This window comes from Manis pentadactyla, chromosome 6 (assembly GCF_030020395.1).
Source record: "Manis pentadactyla isolate mManPen7 chromosome 6, mManPen7.hap1, whole genome shotgun sequence".
NCBI lineage: Eukaryota > Metazoa > Chordata > Mammalia > Pholidota > Manidae > Manis > Manis pentadactyla.
The window spans coordinates 43138839-43166001 of NC_080024.1; the positions used below are offsets into that span (position 1 = coordinate 43138839).

Below are 27163 nucleotides of genomic sequence, written 5' to 3' on the forward strand. Positions count from 1 at the left end.
ACTCCTCCCATGAAGGCAGCTTGTTCCTTTTTTGGCCTGCAACAAATCCTGCTGACTATGCGTGAGGGGGATTTCAGACCCAGTCAAGTTCACTCTGGATTCAGTGAGACCGAACAACAACAATGGAATATTGCAGGTAAAAGAGTTTATACAAATCTTTATTCTAGTGATGGCAGGTCGAGTGCTAGAATCACATCTGCCTCTGGAAAGTTTACAGTCCATCTCAACCCCTGTGAAGAGCACTGGGTGGGGCTCCTTATATAGAAACACAGACAATGATGGCTCACCATCAACAGGTGTGCAAACATGAGTCTGCGAGCATTGCACATATGCAATAAGCAGGTAGATTAGGGTCAGGTGAGGATTCTGGCCATGGTAATTTCCAGTTTCCCTACAGCGATTGATAAGCAATCACAACTAGCTAAAGTGTTAGCTAATAAAAGGAACAGGAGAAACGTAGAAGAAGGGAGGTGTAAATACCAGGTATAGCCCATAAACTATATTGAAATGAGAACTGTAATCATCATGCAAATTTTCCAATTTTTTTCTTTTCTGACTTCTTCCCTGAGGTCTTCCAGAATTTGAATCTACTAGAATAGGCTTGGGTCTGGAAGCAAAGAGAAGTAGCAGGGATTGACCTTGAGGGGATTCATCACCCTCTATCTCAGGTAATATTACAACATATATATTGCAGGTAACAAACCAACTACCTTAGGTAATATTACAAAAGGTTTATAAAGTAAAGAGAAAAAACATCAGATGGAGGAAGGATTGCTTCTCCTTACAACTAAGACTCAGCAGTACTTGGGGACTCAAGGTAGCTGGACTCACTACCCAGGTATTTCCATTCTCAGGATCCTACACTCCTAACTGATGCCTAGAAGTCTACATTGTAATGCATAAAACTACATGATCAGACTTAGGTTTGTTTTTTGCCAACAATGCATGTGGTTTTGGCAAACTTAGGTTTTGTTTTTTGCATAATCAAAGTTAGGTTGTTTTTTTTTATTTGTACCTCAGTCTCACACAAGAAAAAAGATATTTTTGAAGGCAGCCAAGGAAGCTTTCCAAAGTTCCAACAGGGCCTTGAGCAAAAAATGTAAAGCCCTGCATTTGTCATTTTCTTTCTCTATGCTTTCTAGTGCAATCTGAACCATACTCATAATTTCCACCATGATATTTTACTGTAACAACCACGTACTCTCTCAAAGTCTTGTCATTGAAAGACATCTGATTCCAGAAAACAATGGAAGATCATTTGAGGAATGTCTTGTCCCTGCATGGTACTGACTCCCAGAGTCCACTTTTCCACTGACAGTGAGGTCATTGCTGATCTCAAATCTAATCTATGTATATGTTAATGCCCACTATATGCTCCCACTATATGATCAGTTGCTTGGGAGGAACAGGGACACAAAAAAAAGAAAGAAATGACCCTTGACTTCAAGTATGTTGTGATCTTATAATCAGTAGCTCAAAGAGTTCTGCTAAACTCCAGAGAGCAAACGGCATTCTTCGAGCTGCCTCAGTCCATCTTCACTAGATGACCAATTTAGCTTCACTAAACTTGTTAAGCTGAGTTACAGAGGAAAGAAGCTATTGCTTGGAGCCCAAGGAGTGACCCCATATTTCTCATAGAAGTAATGTTACAAATAATGGTTATGCTTCCATACTAATTCCTCAAAGCCTATCAGACTGAAAAGATTACCAAAACATAGTCCTATTTGTATATAAAATAGAGTACATTTCTGGCAAAATTTTGAGTAGGTTTTAATTGAATAACAAAGAAACCTTATTACCATCCAGTTGTTGTTTCTATTGCAAAGTATACTTCAAGTCTAATATGAGACATTAAAAATACCCTTCCTCTTTCCCTCTCACCTGAGCATACATACATATCCCACCCTGGCATTCAGGCTTAAAGGGAATCCTCTTCTGCTCACCTTCCAACAATGTGTGTCCGGCAATAAAGGAATCACCCATAAGTAGCTGTAATGAGAAAGGCCCCTACGGGCTTGAGGAATGTTTGGGGGTGGGAAGAATGGGAAACATAAGATGGGCTTTATAATTAGATTGCTTAGAAAAATCAGTTTGCCTGGGGCCTTTTCAATGTACTGTGTGCTTGCTGATCCCCAGGAGGGGGTCACCAAAGGCAGCATTCACTCTATCTGTTCCAAGATAGAATAGCCTTCCAAGGACACCTTTTACTTCTTTCACAATTCAATATTTTACAGAATGTTAAGTAACTTGCCGAGGGCCACTCGGAAAGAAAGGGTCAAACTAATTAAAAGTTAGACTATCTTACTCCAAAATCCTTGCTCCTTCCTCTGTGTAGTTTCCAGGAAAACACAATCACTTTAAATAGTCTGGGTGTCACTTCCCACCAATTTATCATAATAAATGAAATTGTGCCTTACCTCAAGCTTCCTATTCACTTGAACTTTTTGAGTTGCAATCCATCCATGCATGCTAGGAGGAAGAGCTGTTGCAGGACCTGACTCTAGTGCCCCTGACTAGAGAGCACATTAAAATCACCTAGAAGATTTAAATCACCTGGGCTGTACTCCAGACCAATTAAAGTAGAGTCTCTGAGGGTAAGGCTTTTTTCTGAAGTACCCAATTTTTTTTCCAATATACACCCAGCGCTGAGAACCACTGGTGTAGTAAATAGAAAACAGGCTTCCAGGTTTCAGACCTATAGACCAAGTTGAGATCTATAATTTGCTGGCTATGACTTGTAATGAAGAACTTAATTGCATTAATAGCCTATGAAATAAAATTCATGAGGATTAGAGAGGATGTATTTAAGCATCTCACATTGTGTCTGGCATATGGTAGAAAGAAAATAAATGGTAGCATTAAAATTGGACACTGTTGTAGTGGAAAGAAAGTGGGTTTGGAATTAGATAGACTGGTTTAAATCCCAGCACTCCCATTTTTAGTCTGATTTAAGTTAAATGCTTTGTGCCTTGGTTTCCTAATTTGTATAACAATTACAATAATTCATATAGAACTGCTGTGAGGATTAAATGAAGTGTTTATGAAACACCTGGCCCATTCCTTCTATTTTCTGTATCCCAGCTAGTAAAACTGCCATTGAAAACACTTACAGAAGGTTCCTTATATTTAGAAATGTTCTATTTCAGATGTGGAAATGTATAGGTTCTGTGTTTAGTATAATAAATTCAGATAACAGTATAGAGTCTATTTATTCTATACTATTTCCTACTCTACTGTAGAATAAAGCATCAAGATTTGATGATCGGGTATGATAAAAGGTCTTAATGAAGAGAGGGCAGCTACCAGGTCAGTGAGCTAGAACAGAAGTGCAGGCTTCTGGATTCTTCCATCCATGCTAAGAGGAAAAGCTGTTGCCCTGACCTGACTCAAGTGCAGATCAAAGTGGCCCCGTACACAAGGGAAGTCAGACCACACTATCACCACTGCCTTCATGAAACTGAGTCTAGAACAGTCATTAGCTGCTTACATCTCAGTGCCATCAATGCTGTTGTAGAAGATTACAATCAAGATGGAAGGTGTTAACAGTGTTAAAACAAACATCTCTGTTCCATCTTGAGAGCAAAATCTATAAATAGTAGATCTGGACATGGGTCAGACTAGATCCTTGTGAAATTATCTGTCTTCACAAGATGTGCCTGGCACATAGGGCTAAAGAACCTGGAACAGTGCCTGATATATACAAGGTACTCAATAAGTGTTCCTTGAATTGAACTGACCTGTGTCCTCTGCCTGGAACACTTCCTGGACTGGAACTAGATGTTAACATTTATTGAGTCTTACCAAGTACCTGGCTCTGTCCTAGGCACTTTATATAGAGATCCTCTCATTAACCTGGCAAACTCCTGCCCATCCTTCAAGATCTAGCTCAAATGTCACCTTTCTGTTAAACCTTCTTGACTCCCTTGGGCAGAGTCCTCTGTGCTTTTGCACTGACAGCTCTTTGCTCAATCCTCCCAAGAGCACTTACCACCTTCTACTTTAACGTATCTGTTTACAAGTCTGTCTCCCTGACTGGAGTGTGAGGTCATCAGGGGCATCATGTCATTATTAATTTTTTGTGTTACTGGTATTTAGCACAGCACCTGATGAAATTAATTTTCAAAACACCCTTGCAATTCTACAGAAGTCACATTGAATATATTTATTCAAGAAACAACTTCCTTCTACCCACAAAGACAGTTAATATTTTATATAACTGAGGAAGGACAATTTTTACATAACTGAGGAAGAATGAATTTTATATTACAGAATTTGAACTAGTGAAGAAGTGGGATATAAGAACCTATCTGCACATACCAGCTGTGAGATCAACACCTCCCAGGAAGTGCCCAACATGCTTCCACTAGCATCTACCTCGCGACCTGGTATTCTCAGGATGTCGATATTACCTGGTAACCATCTTCTGACAGGACCTATAGGCTGTAACAAAGAAAGGCAAATACGAGAGGATTTATACATAATATACACACACAGGCACAATCATACACACACAGACCTCATTTTTCACTAAGGTATTATTGCCTGAAATCCTAAACTATTGTAAAATGGTGAAATAACCATTGCCGTATAGAGTTTTCTAAGAATTAAATGAGATAATGTATGTGAAGTGCCTCATAGAGTGACTAATTTGTTGTGAACTAAAGAAGTGGTAGTTATTTTATTATCCCACAACCAGGCAATACCCTGTTAATCTTCCAGCTTGCTACTCCTTTATTTCCATTGAACGGGGTGGAGTGAGAAGCTTACCAAGAAAAATTCCTTGACTCGCAGGTATTTGACATGAGCACTAAATGTTTGAATGGTGGTGCCACTACTGAAATGGAGAAGGCTGGGTGATGAGGAAAGGACTGGTAAATCAAGAGTTCTGCTTCGGCCATGTTAAACTGGAAATTCCCACTAACAATCGAAAAGGGATGTAAAGTAGATGTTGAATATGAGTCTGGAGCAAACATCAGCAAATATTTAATATTAAAGGTCATGGGCTTGGATGAAATGTCTACAGAGAATGCATATATATAATGAATGTTAAGTTTTCTTATTCTCATGGTTATAAAATATATTCTGTTCTAAACTTCACTTTTTTCACATAGTACATCCATCTTTCCGTATCAGTACATACATGTAGATTTACCTGGGGATACTGCAATTTATTGGATTTACTTCTATTTGTCAGACATGTAGGTTATTCCCAACTTTTCAACATTATAAGCTCTACAAATATCTTTAAGGGTTTGTGCAAGTTGATCTGAGGGAAAAAGGTGAGAAAATGGAATTACCCCCTGCCCTCAACAAGGAATTATCCAGCCCAAGGTGTCAATAGTGCCAATACTGGGAAAGCCTGGTCTGCACAAGAGGATGAAGAGCACTGGAAATGATTAAACTATGTATAAATATAAAGACTTTTTATAGAAAAGTGACTGTTTATGTAAAAATTTTAACAATGTATTAGGGAATTTAAAACATAGGTAGAGGTAAAATGTCTGGCAGCAACCATACAAACGATGGGAGGGGAGGAATGGAATTACATTGTTATGAGATTCTTACATCATATATGAAGCAGCAAAATAGCGTTTGAAGGTAAGTATGTATATTATAAAGTCTGAAACAATCACTACATAAATAAAACGATCAGGCATAGTGAATAAATCAATACTGGAGATGAAATGACAAAAACTTAACCTGACAATAGAAAAAGAAGAAAAACAGAATGAAAAACGGGGGGCAGATTGAAAAAAAACAGCAACATACTAGACTTAAAACAAGTTATATTAATAATTGCATTAAATGTAAATCGCCTAAACACTCCAAACAGGAGGCAGAGGTCTCAAAATTGGGTGTATAGAGCAAGGCCTAATTATATGTAGTCTGCAAGAAACCCGCTTTAAAAATAAAGGTGCAGATAGGTTGAAAGTAAATAGACAGAAAAGGCAACACCAGACAAACATTAATGCTAAGAAAGCTGTAGTGGGCATATTAACATCAGACAAAGCACATCTCAGGACATGGAGTATTACCAGAGATAAAGAGAGACATTTCATAATGATAAAAGAGTTAATTAATTTTATCATTAAAATGTAACAATTGTAGATATATATATTCATCCAATACAGAGCTTCAAAGTACATGAAACAAAAACTGACCAAACTGACAAGAAAAGTAGTCCAAAACCATCGTCATAGCTGGAGGCTTCAACACCTCTCTTTTAGGAATTGACGGAACAAGTAGATAGAAACACGTAAGGATATGTATGACTTAAACAACCCTACTGGACCTAGCTGATATTTATTAAATCACACACACAACAACAGGTTATATATTCTTTTCAAGTGTTCATGAAACAGTTATGGAGAGAGAACATCTGCTGGGCCATCAAACCAGCTATTAAAAATGTAAAAGGATTGAAGTCATACAGAGTATGTTCTCTGATTAGAGTAGAGTTAAACTAGAAATCAGTAAAAACTGTATCTGGAAAATCTCCAAATATTTGGAAACTAAACAACCTACTTATAAATAACCAACAGAAGGAAATAATCTCAAAAAAATTATTATTATTCTGAATAGTGTCTCTTTTGTTCATTATATTTTCTGATTACTTTTTGCATAAAGAAAATCTATGTTTCAGAGTGTATTAATTTCATAACATGCCACCTTACTGAACCTCATATATTTTTTTCCATTGATTCTCAGATTTTTATAGGCATTAAATTATGCCACCTGAAAAATAACAATTTTGTCTTCTTTTGTCCTCTAGTTATGCCTCTTATTCCACTATTATTATTGGCTAATATTCCATATAAATAAGTAATAGCTATGATTGAGGGTATCCTTAATATATTTCTGATTTTAATATGTACAGTGGTTCATCATTAAGCATAATGCTGGTTTACTACTTCAAGAAAATATCCATCTACTCATACTTTACTGAGGGTTTTTAAATAAGGAATGGTCCTAATTAAAGGACTCCTATTTAAATTCTGCCAAGAGCTTTAGAGGAATTTATTAAGATGATCAGGTTCCCCCTACCTTTTACCTATTAATATGTTGAAAGATTAGTAGATTTCAGATATTGAATCGTGTTTGCGTTGCTGGAATGACTGGGCTTCATTAGAGCATATTATTCTTTCAAACTGCAGAATTCTAACTGCTAATATTTAATTTAAAAGTTCAGGTCAATATTCTTTTCTTGTTTCCATTGCCAGGTGTTAACATTGGTATTATGACAGCTTTTTTTGGTAAGCTTTTATAATTTCTTATAAGCTTTCTATATTCATTTATTTTTATTCTTTAATTTATTAAAATTCTAGAACAGTGGTGTTCACAGTACTTTGATTGTGACCTATAGCAAAAATGTAGCTTTAAAAGGAGACCTGGTATAAATATACACATTGCAGAAGTTTCACTCGATAATATTTTCCCTTTGGTATGAGAATGCACTCTATACTATCCTATTTTAATAAAAAATGCTCATCTCAAAACACTACTTTGAAAAGTACTACCTGTCCTGTGAAGAATCCAGCATTTCTCAGAGGGTAGCTCACTGGTAATTATTCCATTTTCTTCTTTGGTTATGTTTCTTCTGCAAAATCTGTATCATCTTCATTTCACACAGGTCTTCAAAATTGTTTGCATATTGTTTTGCCGTTTACTCTTTTAATTCTCCAGTTCTCTTTGTGTCTGTAAATCATTTCTCTTCTTTCTAATTTAGAATATTTATGCCTTCTTTATATTGATTAGTTTAACTAGTGTATTATGGGATTTTTTCCTCTTTAAGGCAATAGTCATAAATTTATATTATCAATTCTGCTTTGCTATTTCTGACTTCATCTTATAATTTTTCTTCAGCTTTTTAAGATTTATAGTCTATTTGCAGTTCATTTTCTAATTTTTTTAGTCAAATAGTGTGCTATTTTCATTTTTTCTTATTTAGTAATACATGTTTATAACTATGAATATCTGCTGAACACAGTGATAGCTGTATCCTACAGGTTTTCTGTGTAATGTTTTACTTATTATTTTGTGTATGTCTTAATTATTACTTTCTACACATTCTGCAGTATCAGTTTTATTTCCAGTTTGCACCAAAGGTTGTTTTAAAAACTATTATATTTCTAAATAGTGGAAATGGTGATTTTTATTTTGGTCATTCATTTTTGTTTAATTACATTGTTATTACTGGAGAATGTGGTCTGGATTACTTCTAATTTTTGGAATTTATTGATTTCTTTGTGCATGCAGGCTAAAATATAGTCAATTTGGTAAATGTTTCATGTGCTTTAAAAAACATTTTTTTTTAGTTAACAGGATATATATGTCAACCATTCCATCTATTTCATCAACCAAATCTATTTCATCAACCGTATGGACTTCATTATTCAAATATATCCTAACTTTTGACTGATCCATGATGTGATTAAAGCAGGCTACTACTACTTTGTTCCTGATCATTTTTCCTTGTGCTTCTGCAGTTTTTTAATGTATTATAATTATTAGATTATTGAGTGCTTTAAGATTTATGAAACATATCCTCTCCTCTGTGCAAATCCTTTACCATCGTAAAATTTCCCTCTTTGTTTTGTTTTACACTTTCTGCCTCAAATTCAATCCTGTCTGCAACTAACATCATAATCCTGGCTTTCTTTTTGTTAGCATTTACATTGCACATCTCCCATTTTTTTCTTTCCAGTTTTTTCTCAGATGTCTTTGAGTTTGAGTGGAGATAAAAATATTACGTTTCTTCATATTTAAAACAGAGGTAGAAAATGTGTATTACAGTAGACTCAAATTCATATAAAAATGTCATGAAGAAATCTCCAAAATTTAGCATAGATTTTAAGTCTTAGTAATGCCTCACTTACAGATTTTATTCATTAAATTTCTGTGTGTTATTAGAAAGCGAGAAGTTATATAAAACTGAATTTAAGGTTTAAAATGAAGTTCTTATGACCTTAGAAAAAAATGGTAGTACAAGTAATGTAGTTCTTAGAATTCCCAGCAGGGGCCAGAATGTTCATATTAATTCTAATTAAATCAAAATGTTTTCACTATTAATTCAAGTTTTTATCTCTTTTTAAACTAATAAAAAAGCTAGAACTCTTTACAGTTAAAATTATTAGAAACTACTGACTTATTAATTTTAAAAGTCAAGGATGTAAACATATAATTCAAAATATTAAAAAATGAGTATAACATAAACAGTGATGGTCTATAACAAAAGACTGATCCCCAATATCTGAGCAAATGGGCATCCAGAGCATGTTTAGTCAGTAGACACTAAAACTCCTACACTAATTGCCAAATGCAGGTCATTGGGTCTTTCAGTTGCCAAGCCAGACCATGGATGGGGTCCAAGAACAAAGGGCACCACTGTGGCATTGACCCAGGAAATTGGGCACTGACCTTATTTGTTAATTTTAGAACATTAAACAAATTTTTAACTGGATATAAAAAAAGAACTAGATGCTTTAAAAGAATTTCAGTGCAAATTGCCTTTGTAAATCCAATAAACTGTTTTAAATTTAATTCTCATTTAAGTCATATAACCTCTTTCTGGGCCTCTGCACAGTTTCTCCATCTGTTTATGAATAGATTAGCTATAATAATCTTAAAATTCTTATGTTCCCAAACTTCAATTTTTTTCTTTAAGCAAAAAGTGTCATTTTTTTCCATCTCTAATTCCTGGCATAGTACTAACACAAATTAGGTGCTCAGTAAATATTTGATGAAAAAAATAAATGAACAAATGAATATATTTTTAAAGGGTTATTTCTAGGAATTTGCAAAAGGATTTGGAAACAGAATGCCTCTGAAAGCCAATCCTCTTGAAAAACAATGCTTCTTTAGGCAATTCAAGGAAATAAGAAAACATTTTCTCAATTCTCTAGGAAGGAACTGAATTCTAAAGCTATCACTACTTCCGAGGCACTAGTTAGTAAAGAGGGAGTCAGATTTTTAAAAAAGAGTTTTAAGACTTTAAATTTAAAAATCTAAATCTAAAACACACACACAAATTTTGTGGGTTTTTTTGCAGACACATATTCTGAAATGAGTCGATGATTTCCCAAGTTGCCCAAAAACAAAATCCTGAAAATTGCAAGATTTTTTTCTTAGGAAGAGATTGTTTACTGGAAAGCTTACCTCTTAATAATAAAGGTGAAGATTTTAAAACTAAAGATATGTCCTTGCCAATTCAATTTATATTGTTATCTGCTATGGAAACCACACACTTGTTACAAAGTAAACCAAGATATTATGAAGGAAATCAATCACCAAAAATAATGAAAATGAACTTTTTATGCTCTGTTTTCCATTTGTAAATTTTAAAGATTTGTCTTCATTAAATTTGGGAAAGAAAATATATAGCTGCCGGCAGAAGGTTGTGCCTTCTTAATCCAGGGAGGTGGGCAATGGTATGGAAGTTTAAAACAAACTACAGCAAATTTGAGAGCCAACTAAAGACAGGTGTAACATGTCAGGCGATGTGCAACAGTCCTATCCTACATGCTATCTCTTTCGATGTACATTCAACATAAACAAAAAGAAAATTTAAGTTCAGTAAAAAAGACTTAGTGAATCACAGACTTTTCCTAAACACCAGCCACCACCTTGGAGCAAATGACTTAAGCAGTCATGCTTTATTTGCTATTGATAGAATAAGGAAATTATTTGAGCCAGGATCTCAAGCTTGAATAATGTAAAGATTCCTCTCAAAGGAAAGACAATTTTTTTGAGAACTCTCATGAATAAAAGTTAATTCTTATCCCTTTGGGTGGCACTTAATGCCAACTTGATTACAATAAAAAACTCAAGTATAAACACTATTTGTAGACTCTATAGAAAATTAAGACACTGAGTAGTACTCAGATGTAAGGTGGTTATGTGGATGATCCAGAATATGCATAAGACCAACTCCTTATTAAATTATTATGGAACTCATGCCCCTGGAAAGTGAAGGAACTTAGTTTGAGACAGCATTCTGGGAAATAGGTTGGCTTCTGACCCACCTAGGCTGACTACTCAAAAAAGTATGCCTTCTTGGGTTAAACTAAAGCAATAAACTATCCCAGTTTGGGGGGAAAGCTTCTTCCTGCTTACATGAGGAGAAATCAGGGAGAGAAGGATCACTGAGAAACTTAGCACTTTCTAAAAAAGAATATGAAAGGGAAAGAGAAGACCGTGGCACATATAATCAGTTCACAGTTCTCCTCATGGGGCCAAGGGAAAGATTGTTCTGCCTTTGCCTTGCTTAAACACACGCGCGCGCGCTTGCACACACACACACACACACACACACACACACAGCTTTTTTGAGATTTCTTCTCTCCTCCCTGGCTACCTTTGATGCTCCGTAAACTCAGTTTGACCTAAATATGACCTGTGCTGGGTAAGGGCTCTGGTAGTCTTAAATAGTGGTATCATATGGCCACTCCTCAGCAAGGTGTCTGTTAAGAGCCACACAGTGTCTCTGGGTAGTCATAGACCATTAAATGTGAAAGTGCCACTGGAATGTTCAAAATGCTCAGTTTTCTACCAAAGAACTACTAGAGAAGACAAGGACACAGGTCTTCCCTTACCAGTTTGAGGAAGAGGGAACCCAATACCAGTCTCCCTTACCAGTTTGAGGAAGAGGGAACCCAATAGAAATGCTATGAACCATAGTCAGAACAAACTAAAAACACAGCAGAGTCACTGAGAAAGTATATAAATACACATTTAATTATACTTACTGAAAAATCAGAAAGTTGAAGTTTTTTGTATTTAAGGAGACATTCATACATTGATTGGTTCAATTATTCAGTAAATACCCTTTGCCAACCTAATTATGTGCTAGTTGTTAGACCTAGCACAGAAGAGACAAAATGAACAATGGCAATTCCTTGCCATTAAGAGCTCATGGCCTATTTGGGCGATGGAGGGGCAAAAATGGGAGGACAAGTAGGGAAATAAAAGCGAACATTTGAGAATTGTAATAATGGAGGAGGGCACAATCTATTCCATTTTAACACTAAGTCTGAGTCTAGTATCTTCTTCCAATGGAAAAAAGAGGAAGCCAAATTATAACTTTATTTTTATTCTTCATATTTCAAATCCATAATAAATAAACTAGAGTTCCCACTTTGGAAAGGAAGGAGGGAAGAAACCACATTCTGAAGTTTTCATGAGTTGATTCCACCTCTAAAGGGCAGTGGAATGCAGAAACTTATTAACTGGAATGGTATGAGGTATTGCCATAATGTTATGTTATCATCTCAAGACTGACCTGAAGACCATCCTCAAGAAATCTTTCAAGACCAAAGACTTCAGTCTACACCCTGGAACTGACAAATGTTGTGCACATATCCTCTAGTTGTTTATTGGTGAATATAATGCTGTGATATTTATATTTATGCTCTTGACAGTATGTACCAATAAGTAAATATACAATATTTGAAAATTACTGTATTTGATTTCTCACTAAAAGCAAAGCTACAGGTATTAGGAGGAGGGGTCTCCAAGTTAGAGGGAAAAAATAGTCAATTTGCAAAAATTATTTTGGTACATGGTTCTCAAACTGTGGCTTGGGGATCCCTGGAGTGAAGACTCTTTCAGAGTGTGTGAAATAAAAGCTGTTCTCATAACAATGCTAAGGAGATGTTTGCTACTTTCATTCTTTCTTATGTGTACAGTGGGATTTTCCAGAGACTCCATGATGTGTGACATCATTATCACTCTGTCAGCAAATAGAATATATGCTTATATATGCCCGTATTTTTTAATTTCACATTTTTAATTTATAATGTTAAATATCGATAGATATGAACCACAAAACAAAAGCTTTTGAGGACCCTAAATAATTTTTAAGAGTATAAAGACATCTTGAGATCAAAAAGTTTAAGAATCACTGCTTTAGTGGACAGTCCTTAAATGGAGGGCGTACCTAATGAAATGCGCTCATATTTTTCAGGTGGGCTTCATTAAGACATGAGTGTTTCTGTTTGGTTAATTTTCTCCCCCTCAGAACCTACACAGTGTTAGGTACATAGCAGGCACTAGAATATTTCATAAAACAATAAATTAATTGATACATACATATATTCATAAATGAAGGCTTTGCTATATGACTTATTCAAAGTCACATAAAACATCAATAGCAAACCCAGAACTATATTTAAAGTCTCCTGTTTTGTATTTCTATACTGTTGCTCCTTAGCTCAGGGTGTTTTGTTAATCTTTGTTCTATAATCTATTGAAAGCATGAAAAATCAGATATCATCAGAATGGGATGGCTATCTTCTAATGCTGTTATGTGAGCTGAGTACTATATAGATTTTTTTCCAGCCTTAAGTATAATCTGCATAGGAGGATACTAAAGGACTGTCATTATAAGGAAATGGCAAGAGTGATCAGATAAAATACAGCTTTCTGGGTTTTTCATACAAGAGTTTTTTTCATGATGCATTCTTATTCTAATTCTTAAAACTCGAAACTCCTCCTCCTTCCTTTGGCCACATCATTAAACTTCTGGCAAGCCTTATGTTAGTGCACTCAGTAGTTCCCAGTAGTTCCCATAAAGAGTAAGAACATAAACTTTCCTTTTGGAAATACGCTTTGTATTTTCCAAGTTGTTTTGAAACACCCTGTGGTATCTGTAACAGAGATGAGAGAAGTTTGTTTGCTACCTTTCTTATGGTTACAGAAATGCAAGGCCCACCCAGTACAGAGAAGAACAGGGGAAAGAAAAGCACAAGACCTACAAAGTGCTTCATTGGTCACCTAAATTCTGACTCTTTTGAGAATTGTTTTTAAAGATGGCCAACCTAAGACAAAACCAAAAGTTAGCTGACCATGTTCTCCTCAGTCAACTAGAAGGAATTCTTCTCTACTCACATATCCTAAGGACACACTGTCCTGTCTCCACAACAGCAGCCAGAGCTAGGCCCTTAGCAGTTAGATCACAGTGAAGATTCTTATAGCTGGTGAACCTTCCTGCTCTGGGACCTTGGGAAGGTTGCAAGCACTCTCATTGGAGAAGCAATGTATGTTCTCAAAATTCTTGTGTACCTCTTAACTCATTCAATACCTACCTTTACAGAAGTTGATTAGATATAGTTGATTCTCATTATTCACAGTAGCTGTGTTTTGTAGTCACTGCCAACACTGAATGAATGATTACTGCACCACTGCTCCTAGAGGAAATAAAAGGTTATGTTCCCATGAGCTTCTGATCACAACATTTCCATCAACCAATCAATGTATAATTTGTTTTATGTGTACTTCTGTTTAAAGATATCTTATATAATAGATATTGTAGATTCATTAACGTTTAACTCATAGCAAATGGCACTTACAACTCAAGTCTGAACAGAGCTTATATAACACACATATTTTTCCACAAAGGAATTTTTTCCTAAGACATACTATAATCTCTTTTTTAAAAACTGTGGCAAAATATACATAACATAGAATCGACCATTTAACCATTTTTAAGTGTGTAGTTCAGAGGCATTAAGTACATTTGCACTTTATGCAATCATCAACAACAATCTCCAGAACTTCTTGATATTCCCAAATTGAAACTTTGTATCTATTATATAGTAGCTCCTTCCATCCCCCATCCCTCCTCCTAACCATTGGCAATCACCATTCTACTTTCCACCACCAGGCTTCTTGTGCTTGGGAGCATAGCACTTCAGCACTATGCTTGGAGGTCATTTCAAACAGTGGAATCACCCCCCAAAAAGGACACAGAAAAATGGAGAAACATGGTTCTAATAGATTACCAAACAGGCACATGTTTGCAGTATGCAGCTGAGATAAGGCAGAACATTGTGTTGTTTGACCTCAGCTGGGAACCTGTGTGTCAGAAGACTCAAATTTTTTGCCATTCTGCACATGTGCATGAATGCCCACAAAAGCACCATGAGTATTGGTTTTGGGTTAAAAATAACTTCAGCAAGTTAAATTTGCAGATTTGGAATCCCCGAGCATCAGCTATGTGTGAAAATGACAACCTTTGTTTACCTTACTCCAGATAGTAAGAATAAAGAGCTAAAACATGCCTTGTAATAAGACCAACTGCCTTGGAAAATTTTACTTGCCTCAGAGCCTACAGAAGTAGTCTATATAAATTGATAATTGGCAGCTACAACCTGAAGCAGTTCTACTTCATGTGGAGGATAATTTTAAGCATAATATAAAACCCTCTCGATGAAACAAAAACCAAGCACTCAAGTACCAGTTATCAATCACTTATTATATGACAGGTGCTATATTCAGCAATTTACATGCATTATTAAATTGCATCCTCCAAAACTCTATGAGGAAACTGAAGACTTGAAAAATCAAGTAAGTACCTCACCCATTATTACATCATAGTCAGAAGTGGCAAAACTGAGATTTGAACTCAGATCTGACTCCAGAGCCTGGGTTCCCAAATGCTATGCAATTCTAATCAAGTTACAAAACAAAAGGTTTCATTGACTCAGAAGTGTATAGGAGCATATGTTATAATTATTATAACATGGCAAAGATTCATACTCTGAAAAATAAATTTATCAAACAAATAAAACTATAAGCCTGATCTAATATTGTTCCACAACAAAGAGTATCTGAAGTCCTTCAGGGCATTTGGTTTGTGTCTGGTTTTCCTTAATCTTTAATGATGGGCAAATCTAATGCATTATGTAAGGCCATTTTTTTCTCAAGAGATGTAGATACCTCTTAAGAATTTGATGAAAATGCATTAACTTTTCAGGCTACTGAGTTGCATTTTAGTGCACTGAGGCAGCAAATTAGTGTACTATGTGCAAAAGTGGTAGTGACCTAAAAACTAAATATTTGATATGAGCCATTGCATTCTCTGGGGGGAAAAAAAATAATGGATTAACTCTCTTAGTAGTCCTTAGCTTCCTAAAAAGCAGAAGAAATCTCCTGTGGCCTGGAAACAGCCTCTGTTTCTTGCCAGCTATGTCTGTAGCTCTTTAATAGTTCATTTGATTAGATCTTGGGGCTCCCAAAGCTAAGGGTTAGAGTTTGATCCCTACAGAGGCCACCTAAATTTAGAGAACAAAAAGCTCTATTCTCTGCTCCAAGACCTTACCCCAAATCCCTGCCAGGTGTCTGCCCTCTGGTCAAAATGAGACACTGGCAAAGGGGTGCAAACCTGTCACAGTATTGGGAAACAAAAAAATGAGCACCCCTTCATTATGGTGCTCTTCCTTTGTATGTGCTCACAATATTCTAATTTATAGAGAATATATACTACACTTTTTACTTTTATTACTGGAAATCTGAGGAAAACTCAAGTGTTGTATTGCCTCCAGTCATAAAAGCCATTATCTTCTTATGCTAAGTTTAGAGATTTTTCTACTAGATGATATTGTCCTCTTGGTAATAAACAATTAAGAAACACATCTGAGTGATATTAATCTTTAGAACAGGAAATAATAATCAGTCAAAAATTGAGCATAATTTTCCTATTAATAAAATATATTAAATTATTTAAAAATAATTCCATGTGCAGTATAACATTATACTAAATATGATTTTCAACATGTGCTGAGAATTTAGTCAGGAAAACAAGTTTCTCAAATTATAGTTGAAAATCTTTTACTAGTATCACAATCTTAATTTTCTTTCCTTTTAATTCAGGTCTTCCCAATTTATATTTTCCTAATTACAAAGCACTGAAAATAATTTAATACAACAAATAAAATTCTTTTTACTTCAAATTTTTGCATAAATAATATAAAATCACTTTAATTCTTTTGAGGAAGTAACATTTCAGCTTTTAAGGTATGAAGTGTAAATTAAGATTTACTTCTTTAAATGTTAGCTTAAGAGTTTCACATATAAAGGTTATTAATAAGATTAAAGTGTAGTTTACATTACTGTTAACATAGACTTTAATTTTTCAAATGTCATATATATTTTTAATTATTTGTAGATCTATTTCTTTGTGAAGTAGTCAAATGAATTAGCTCACCCTTGACTGTAACAAAATACTGTTTGGTGACTTGTGACAGACAGGGTTTTAACCTCTGACAGCGAGATTCATTGTGGAGCAAGAGCCAATCGTAGATCCTGACGACACTTGTCTCATCAAAGTTGGAATATAAAAAGCCACTTGGAATACAGTATAAAAGATTCACTGGTGTGGCGAGTTGTCTCTCAGCCTGCACAGGCATTAAAATTTTGCTTGGCATTACTCAAAACCAAAAGAAAAATAAAAGGAAGGAATAAGAACAAGAAAAAGATTTGTATTGACTTTAAAATCATGCAAAAACTGCAAATCTATGTTTATATTTACCTGTTTATGCTGATTGTTGCTGGTCCAGTGGATCTAAATGAAAACACCGAGCAGAAAGAAACTGTGGAAAAAGAAGGGCTGTGTAATGCATGTACTTGGAGACAAAACACTAAATCTTCAAGAATAGAAGCCATAAAAATTCAAATCCTCAGTAAACTTCGCCTGGAAACAGCTCCTAACATCAGCAAAGATGCTGTAAGACAACTTTTGCCCAAAGCGCCCCCACTCCGGGAACTGATTGATCAGTACGACGTCCAGAGAGATGACAGCAGTGAGGGCTCTCTGGAAGACGACGACTACCACGCCACGACAGAAACGATCATTACTATGCCCACAGAGTGTAAGTAGAACTGCTAGTGTATATCGATTCTGCTGACTGTTGTTCTAGTGTTTATGAGAAACATATCTACTTTCAGGCTCTTTTAACAAGCTGCTAGCTTTTATGTAAGTAGGAAGGAAAAGAGTTTCTTTTTCCCAGGATTTCACGAGGAATTACTAGCAAGACTGAAATCTGCTGCACAATTTGTTTCGGTAGAGAGCTAAAAAGCTGAAAAATAAATAAAATGCTTGCATGGGATTAATGTTATTTAGTTTAATAAGCATTCACAGCTTAATACCACCAGTGTAACAACTGAGAGATACTGCAAGCAATGTTAAAAACTTACCATGAAATTTCATAATTGCATTTGGTTGCCTGAAGTATGGATTTGCATAACAAGGTTTTTTTCACTAATAACAGAGAAAGGAAGAAATTTGTAGATGTTTAAGCCTATCCGAACATTTGCTGGACCCTAGGATAACTTCTGTTATTCAAAACTTTCTCATAGTATTTTTAGGTTCTTCACAAATTAAAATATTTAATTTTGAAAGCTATTACTCTGGAAAGTCTGAACAAATATTTTCAAACATTTAGTGTATCAGTAAGAGCACTGATGAAGTAAACATAGCATAATGATAATCATGAGCAAATTATCAAAAAATACCTAAGAAATAAACATTTTAATCAAGTAGGTTATAACTCACAAAGTACCTTAACCATGGCACTATTGTTGAGAGTACCCAGTCTGCATGTTTCCAGGCAGGCACATTGCTTAATAACCTTCTAAAATATTATTTCAGTCTTGATGGGACTTAGTCTTCATGGGAGGAAGGAATATTACCTGTAATATCTATATTGCTTTTGAAAAATAATGTACTTTATACTATTCCTTTTGCAGTCAGTCCAAAACTATACTCAAGGAGAGGGAGATGGGCTCCTTAACAGAGAAGGCATGACAAGGAGGGTTTTGTGCCATGTGTCTGTGTCTGTGATCTTGCTTTACATAGTGCTTTATACACTTGGAACTGGATTTGAAATAGTTTCAAAATATTGTTTTCCTTATTGAGCAAGCAGGCTATAATGCAACAAATAATTTTTCTTGAAGTCTCTGCTATCAGATAGTCCTGGAGTAGATTTGCCTTACTTATAGATAATCTTGGAAAACCAAAAGGAAATAAATTGCAGGGCTTCTGTTTGTAATGACAGCCTGACCCTAAAGATAACATTTTCTAACTTTTGAGAAAGCCAAAATCCAACATTTAAATGTTTTGTACTAATTACCTACTTAATTTTGTTTCTTTAAAAGTCTATTCCAGAGCTAAAACATAACAGATGTACTATATTTTCTAATTCCCAAGGCTCAGTTATTTGCTCAGCATGTCTTGTCCCCAGGTAATTCAGCACTGGGGGAAGGGTTCCTTCTTCCAGACTGATTGGTACAGCTGCTCAGTAAGTGTAACTACTCAGATTCCCAAAGAATTCTAAGTGGATGTTCTTCCACCGTGTCTCCTGTTCTTTCTATCATCATCATCATTTAAAAATTTTATCTACCGTTCATTCCATCACAGAATTTCCTAAGTCCACAGTTCTCTGGAAAGGATAGATTCTTCATAAGCAGCTAAAAAATATGTATCTAAAAAATTCTGAAATGCCATAGTAATTATCTTATTTGCTATTTTTCTGAATTATGAATGAGATTCTACATAGTTTTTCACTTTAAAAAACTAAAAATGCATTCATCATTCCAATGGAAAAAATGCTCACCAATTAATATAAAGGAGTTTGTTCATTTCTTATGAGAAAAAACTTCAATAACTCTTTTTCTGTTTTTACTCTTTTATAGCTGACCTTCTAGTGCAAGTGGAAGGAAAACCCAAATGTTGCTTCTTTAAATTTAGCTCTAAAATACAATACAATAAAGTAGTAAAGGCCCAACTGTGGATATATCTGAGACCTGTCAAGACTCCTACAACAGTGTTTGTGCAAATCCTGAGACTCATCAAACCCATGAAAGACGGTACAAGGTACACTGGAATACGATCTCTGAAACTTGACATGAACCCAGGCACTGGTATTTGGCAGAGCATTGATGTGAAGACAGTGTTGCAAAATTGGCTCAAACAACCTGAATCCAACTTAGGCATTGAAATCAAAGCTTTAGATGAGAATGGTCATGATCTTGCTGTAACCTTCCCAGGACCAGGAGAAGATGGGCTGGTAAGTGATAACTGAAAATAACATTCTAACAACCTTATTATGTTTTTATTCATAATGTGTGTGAATAATAGAGGCAATTAACTACCAATTTCCCATGCTCATAAGCCAGACAAAGGTATCTTACCTCAACGGTAGCCCTGTACCCAATAAAAGGTGTCCAATTTCATAAGCCATGAAACAACCACTTGATACTTTTACTTTGCATGATGATTAAAAAAATAGTTATGCCATAGTCCTTAACTTTTTAGGGAGTTCTTTTGAATTGGGAATGAAATACAAAATACTTCAATGACATGCTACATGATTATATGAATAAAAGTATGAAATTTTTATAGTGAATTCTAGTACATACCCAACAAATTAAAACTTTTTTTCCCCCAGAAGAGTGCCAAATGTCTTGAAATTTTTTTGGCTTAATAAAGTGTAAAAAAAAACTTTAAAACTTATACTTAAAAAGCTTTTATTTATAGCAATTAACAAAGTATAACATTACTAGGCTTATATTTTGTTAAATAGGCTGTATTTAAGGCCCCTAATGATAAATATGTTCATTATTTTGGAAGCTGTTGATGCACTGATGTATACGTAGATAACTTTGTGAATTGCTCCTACTAAAATTTAAATTTCCAGGTTAGTTATTTCCTTTGCCATTTACCTTATTTCTGAGCTGCCTTACCATTCTTGTATGAGAGTTTATTTAGATAATGCCAACTAATTTAATATCTGGCCAAGCAGACAATAATGCCTTATATTTTATAAAAATTAATACAAACAATTTTACAACCTAGTATAAATTTAGAATTATTTGCTCTTCTGGCTTACCTATGCTTCTGTCTCCTTATTTTCAAAAACGTATCTAATGTGGCCATATTTTTTACTTTCATCTATTGACATAATTGACAACAAAAGACTATACTTGCAAACAATAAATGTTATCTTTTTAGTCTTTAAGTGGTCTGGGTTATAAAGAATATGTAAGTCAGATTTACTCTAAATGAAAAAATGTTCTTTAAAAGATTATGCAATTTTCCAATCTATTTTTCTACATCAATCTATTTAAAACAATCTATTTGCTACATCAAATATTATTGACTCCCAAAATAGTGTTTATTTAATAATCTTAAATAACAATAACCACCAAGTCTGTTTTGATTTTGATATAAGATAAAAGCTATTTTAATTATTTAAGAAAGTATTTTTTTTCTATAGGTAGCATTTTAAATGATCAAAGTTAGTGTGACAGAGGTTTCAATTATTATTGAATAAATGGTTAATGTGATTTATTCCTCAGTTTTTCTGTGTAAAAGGAAATAAAGTCTCAAATGCATTAAAAGACTGGGGCAAGGGAAGGACTAGCAAATCATTGTTAAAAAGTCTGAAGAGAGGTATTTTCAGTGAAAGAATATAAGAAATATTATTGTATCTTCTTCTGAATCTGTCCCACCCTTTTTTAGAGTTTTTTTTTCTATCCCAGTATACATACTACCGCTTTCATCATCCTACCTTCCTTTTTTCTGTTACAATCCACATAGTGCTGGGAGGTAACTACATTGCTCTGTCATTAATATCCAAGTTGCTCTGAGTAAAAATCTAGGAACAGAGGATGGATGAGTATACCTGTCCCTCCAGGAGTCATCAGACATATTTAGCCACATATTTAATCAATAAGCATGAAGAAAGTTAGCAATTCTCTTTCCTCCCTCCTGGCCTCCCCACAACCCCCTTTCTTCCCACAAGTATTTTCAGAGCAACTATTATCTGCCAGGCATTTGGGTACCCAAACAGGGGAAAATAAAAATTAAAAATTCATAGACCTGACCACAGGGAAATTTGTATTGCTGCTATGTTATTTTGAGCCATTAAGGGAAGAGTCAAGCCTGGTATAAGTTAAAATTCCTTAAAACTCTGCCTTTTAAAATTAATGTGATATATGCAAAATGATTCATTTCTTAATAATGATTTCTTGAGATAGGAAAGTGTTTCAGGATCTATTACTATTACTGAGTGTTCTTTACTTTTCATACAGAATCCCTTTTTGGAAGTCAAGGTAACAGACACACCAAAAAGATCCAGAAGGGATTTTGGACTTGACTGTGATGAGCACTCCACAGAATCTCGATGCTGTCGTTATCCTCTAACTGTGGATTTTGAAGCTTTTGGATGGGATTGGATTATTGCACCCAAAAGATACAAGGCAAATTACTGCTCTGGAGAGTGTGAATTTGTATTTTTACAAAAATATCCTCATACACATCTTGTACACCAAGCAAACCCCAGAGGTTCAGCAGGCCCCTGCTGTACTCCCACAAAGATGTCTCCAATTAATATGCTATATTTTAATGGCAAAGAACAAATAATATATGGGAAAATTCCAGCCATGGTAGTAGATCGCTGTGGATGCTCATGAGATTTATATTTGGTTTATAACTTCCCAAAACATGGAAGACCTTCCCCTCAATAATTTTGAAACTGTGAAATTATGTACCATAGGCTTTAAGCCTAGAGTATGCTACAGTCACTTAAGCACAAGCTACAGTATATGAACAAAGAGAATATAAGCAATGGTTGGTATTTAACCATCAAAATAAATCATACAATAAAAAGCTTTATGATTTTCAGAGTTTTTGAACTAGGAGATCAAATTGCATTTATGTTCATATATATATTACAACACATACAGGTAAACGAAAGCAATTCTTGTGTTCTGGTGAATTAAAGGAGTATGCCTTAAAGTCTTTCTTTACAGTTTCATTTAATATTTACAGAAAATTCTATATATATATATCAATAAAACAGAGGATTGTTATATTCCATCATTTGAATCATCCTTAAACACTTGAATTTATATTGTATGATAGCATACTTGGTAAGATGAAACTCCTCAAGAACAAGGGTGGTGTACCACATGCAAATTTCCATTCCTATTATGACTGGTACAGTACACTAACAACCCATGCCAATGGTGCTAATACAACAGGCCAAGGGCCTGATGCTATCAGGTTCATCAAAGAAAAAACGTTCAGTAATATAATAACTTTCTCCATTCTTCAGGTGCATTTTCCCATACCTCCAAATGGGGAGTGGATTTTAAGGAAAGAAGAACCATTTTTCTAGAGGTCAGCAATCAATTCTGTAGCATACATGGAGAAACTGCATTATCTTAAAGACAGCCAGAAAGTATTCATTTTTTATCAAAATTTCAAAATTACAGCCTGCCTTTGCAACATTGCAGTTTTTATGATAAAACAATGGAAGTGATTGATTCTATCAATATTGTATAGAAAGATTTTGAAACAATTGCATTTATATAATATGTATACAACATTGTTTTGTAAATAAGTATCTCCTTTTTTATTTACTTTGGTATATTTTTACAGTAAGGATATTTCAAATTAAGTATTAAGGCAAAAAGACACATCATATATTACAGAAAATCAACTGCTTATATTTCAGAGTAAATTAGCAGATTAGTGGTCTTAGAACTCCATATTCTAATGGTTAAATGATTATGTTACAATCATTTTATATTTTTTTATGTTATTAACACCCACTTATGGATTCATGATGGCTGTATAATGTGAATGTGAAATTTCAATGGTTTACTGTCATTGTATTCAAGTCTCAACGTTCCATTATTTTAATACTTATATTATTAAGCATACCAAATGATTTAATTCTATTATCTGAAATGTGGAATAAACTGATATCTTAACAAGAATTGTTAATTCTATTTTATAGTTTAATAATGAATATATTTCTGCACAAATTTACTTTTTTGTAAATTAGAATTTTGTTAATCAAATTCATTGCACTTACAATTAAGTGAAATTATTTCTTACATCTAACATGTAGAACAATATAAATTAAAGTGTTTTCATCTTTTTTGAAAGACACAACAGTCTTGTTATAATGATTAATTCTGGATTTTTGATTCTTAGTTTATTATAAAAGTCGAATGGTTTACTACAAAAGTTTGGTTTAGTAATTTTAGGTCTGCTACTTGAGTTCTCATGAGTGAAATTCTTATTAAATGGTTCTCATCAAGTTGCTTTAAACATGTGAAAGCAAGGACTAGATATATTTGTTTCATTTGTCTTTATCTTGACCTAAAAACTATTTATATGTTTTCATAGGTTCAATTTCCAAACGCATTGCAGTTGGCAAGGGTATATGGTCCTAGAGTTACAAGTTCTACTGAAGCCATGGGGGACACAGGGAAGCTATACCTTTTTCCTAGCACTTTATGATACAGGCATATTTAGATGAGCTTTGGGGGCACCAATTTTCAAACTGAATTGAAAAATAATTATAGAGTGTCTAGAAATTCTTAAGTGCAACACTGTACATAAATGTTCTTGAAATAAACTCTCTTCTCCACTCCTCATCCATTTAGTAACAACTATAAAGCAGTGACTAAGTCTTGTGGGGGAGGTGATTAAAATTCTATCTAGTATTCCTAAATAATTTCTAATTAATATAAGTGTAATTTTTAACCATCAATGATATTAGGGCAATTTACACCCATACAAAGTGTAGTATTTTTTCTAATGTTAATGCTGACATATTTAACATTGATAAGGCTGGAGCTGTAAGGGTGTTGCCCCTGTGGGGAAAGGAGCCAACCTTGGTAATAGGGTGAGGCCACTTTTAGTTGCACAAACTACAACTTACTTCTTCCAGGTTGTGGACATACATGACTTAAAAGTCTAGGTCAGCAGGCCCATTAACATAGTTAGGCTCTGCAGTACAAAAAACTGGGGACCTTGATCTCTATAGTGAGGAAGGAACACCCTCAGTTTCCAAGGACCCACTCACGGAACTCTCCAGTCTTTATACACACTCTTATCATGCAGCCTGGGGATCATATCACCAACCTTATGAAGGGGTTGGCCTTTTTGAAACCCACCTGACCATGAAAAAAAGATCAGGACCAATCTCTTCGGTGATGACAGGACCTATGCATTTCTTTTACGATGTCTGTCTTAGAAATGGCAAAGGTACTCTGCCAATCTGTCTGTGGACAGGTCACTTTCATTTTTGGCACCCCAAAAATATTCATTTGTGATAAATAATATTAATCCCTGAGATTTTCAGAAAACATCATGTGAAGTTCAATGCAGTTTATCAGTTTTAATATTCTGAATGTTTTTAATTACTTTCTATGCCTCCCCAAAACTTACTTTAGTTCCAAAAAAGCCCAATAAAAATAAAAACAGAAAACCCTTTCAAACTCAACAGCTGTTTTTGTATTCAAGCTCATTTTTGCACTTCTGTATAGAACCATATTTTCTTAGAATAAGAAGGCAGTAATTTGACACTGAAAGTAAGTAAATTAAAGCTCAATTATTCTGTCTGCAAAATGAAAACAAGTTTATTTCACTTTAAACTACAACACACACATTTTAGGATGTCAGTGACCCTTTTGAAATCTGTTAAAAACTAGGAAAATTCTCACCAGGAAAAATAAAACTCACAATTTTGTATATAATTTCAGGGAATTTAGGGCTTTCCTAGAACTCATTCATAGAGCTTAGTTTACAAATCCTTGGGAGGGATACTGAATTTTCCATCTTAGGATAAAAATTATTGTTTATGAAGTAACAAAATATATTTATTAAGTCCTTTTTCCCAGTTAGTTTTAGTCATTAAACAATTAAAGTGCTGGAAAAGGAAAATAAATATCAAATCAACCTGGATGTCTTAACATGACAGAAAGCCTTACTATTTACCTAAACATTTTATGTTTCTTAAAGATGATCCAATCACCCACTGCAATTCTATAGTAGATTGAACTGGACTGAATAAAAAGCATTTCAAATTCATATTTTTTCATGTGTCAAAAACAAATCCAAGAAATCATCAGGACTTCTGATGTCTGTGTGTCAGAATTAGCAAGGTATGAGATAATGATACTTACTGAGCACCAGATTTGTGCCAGACACTCTCTGACAAGCTAAGTATGGAGACATTACCATCCCCAGTTTACAGAAGAGAACTCTGAGGAACTAACTGGGAAATAGGAGGTATCTTAGCCACCAGCCTAGATTTGAACTAAGCGCTATTTGATATAATGATTCATTGCTTTGGTTAATTCTTCACCAAACACTAGTGGAATACTGAAACTATATTTTTTAATGCTCATATTTTGTAATATATCCTTATTTGGATTTGGCATTGGTTTTTGCATAAGGTTGTGTGGCTGTATTTTAGTGAAGGAAGGCAGAGTTGATGTTAATGAGAAGGTGGATAAAGAGTAGGTGATTGGAAAAGCAGAGAAATGAACACACAGATATGGAAATGGGTGTCATGGGATATGAGAACCAGAGAACAACTCAGAGATCATCTAATTTACATATGACAGAATTGAGGTCTAAAGAGATAGTTGCCCAAAGTCATAATGTGAATTGGTTCAAGAACTGAGACAAGCTCTCTTAAATGCCAGCATAGGATGGTTGGAGGGTCAGTGTGAGAACAATGATCGCAAAAGACAAAACGCAAAAGAGCTAAAACAACAAAAAAGCTCTGACTCATGGTTTGTTAGCTAGGAAAAGGCAATACTAGACACTAAATGTCCTTAGAATTATAACAATTTACATCTATTTATCAAACCTTTTGTTACCCGGGAGATTTTCTTGGACAAAGAGATTCTCATGTGAAATCTATAGTAGTGTGTGATTGTAGCTCTGGGGGAAAGGGCATTCCCAGCTGGAGCCAAGTCCCCGGTGAACTGCTGAAACCGAAGTAAGTCAAGGAAAAAGGTAGGCTGGGAGAAAGGCTTTTATTCCTTATGGTTGCTACCCAGGCCTGGCTACACACGATTCCTCTGGCTGCAGCTCACGCTCTGCAGCCTCAGTGTACTCCCTACTTCACCCCGCCCCCACCTCACCGACCTGCTCTTTTTAGGAGGAAGTCCATGGGCGGGTCCTTGGTGACTGGCAGGTGCTGGACCAATTATGTATCAGGAACAGAGGGGAGGAGAGAATGGTTGTTTTCTCTCCATCCTTGACCCTGAGGCTGTGGGAGCCTGCAGCAAACACCTATTGATATGAAAATGGCTAAGGCCAGGCAGAAGATTCTGGAATACTGCCATTTAGCCCACAATGATTAAAACTACTACTTATTGTAAATAGAAATAAAAATTAGAATAATAATAAGTTAATAATTAAGACTTCAAAGTGCTTTCACATTAATGATGTCGTTTTATCTTCGCAATGTTCAAAGTTAATTACATTATTATTACAATACTGATTTCATAGAAGGAACCTAGGCTAAAAGAAATTAATCAAATTGCCCAAGGAAACATAGCATTATATTTGTATAAT

General features: G+C 34.8%; 1 protein-coding gene and 1 long non-coding RNA gene across 2 annotated transcripts; one reads left to right on the forward strand and one right to left on the reverse strand.

Annotated features, from left to right (window-relative positions):
* Nucleotides 1-258: 258 nt before the first annotated feature.
* On the reverse strand, nucleotides 259-14727 carry LOC118910665 (uncharacterized). The gene is made up of 3 exons (XR_005024103.2): nucleotides 14082-14727; nucleotides 5153-5266; nucleotides 259-4440 (listed from the first exon to the last, which is right to left on the reverse strand). It is a non-coding gene; the product is annotated as an uncharacterized LOC118910665 (long non-coding RNA).
* Nucleotides 14728-17139: 2412 nt separating this feature from the next.
* On the forward strand, nucleotides 17140-27139 carry MSTN (myostatin). The gene is made up of 3 exons (XM_036881965.2): nucleotides 17140-17645; nucleotides 19468-19841; nucleotides 21868-27139. The coding sequence occupies exons 1-3, from the start codon at nucleotides 17273-17275 to the stop codon at nucleotides 22246-22248; spliced, it is 1128 nt and encodes a 375-aa protein (XP_036737860.1). The 5' UTR covers nucleotides 17140-17272; the 3' UTR covers nucleotides 22249-27139.
* The last annotated feature ends 24 nt before the right edge of the window (nucleotides 27140-27163 follow it).

Coding starts and splice junctions, on each gene's coding strand:
- MSTN (XM_036881965.2), top strand. CDS start 17,273: ATGCAAAAACTGCAAATCTATGTTTATATTTACCTGTTTATGCTGATT. Junction 17,646..19,467: donor CATTACTATGCCCACAGAGT/GTAAGTAGAACT, acceptor ACTCTTTTATAG/CTGACCTTCTAGTGCAAGTG. Junction 19,842..21,867: donor GACCAGGAGAAGATGGGCTG/GTAAGTGATAAC, acceptor CTTTTCATACAG/AATCCCTTTTTGGAAGTCAA.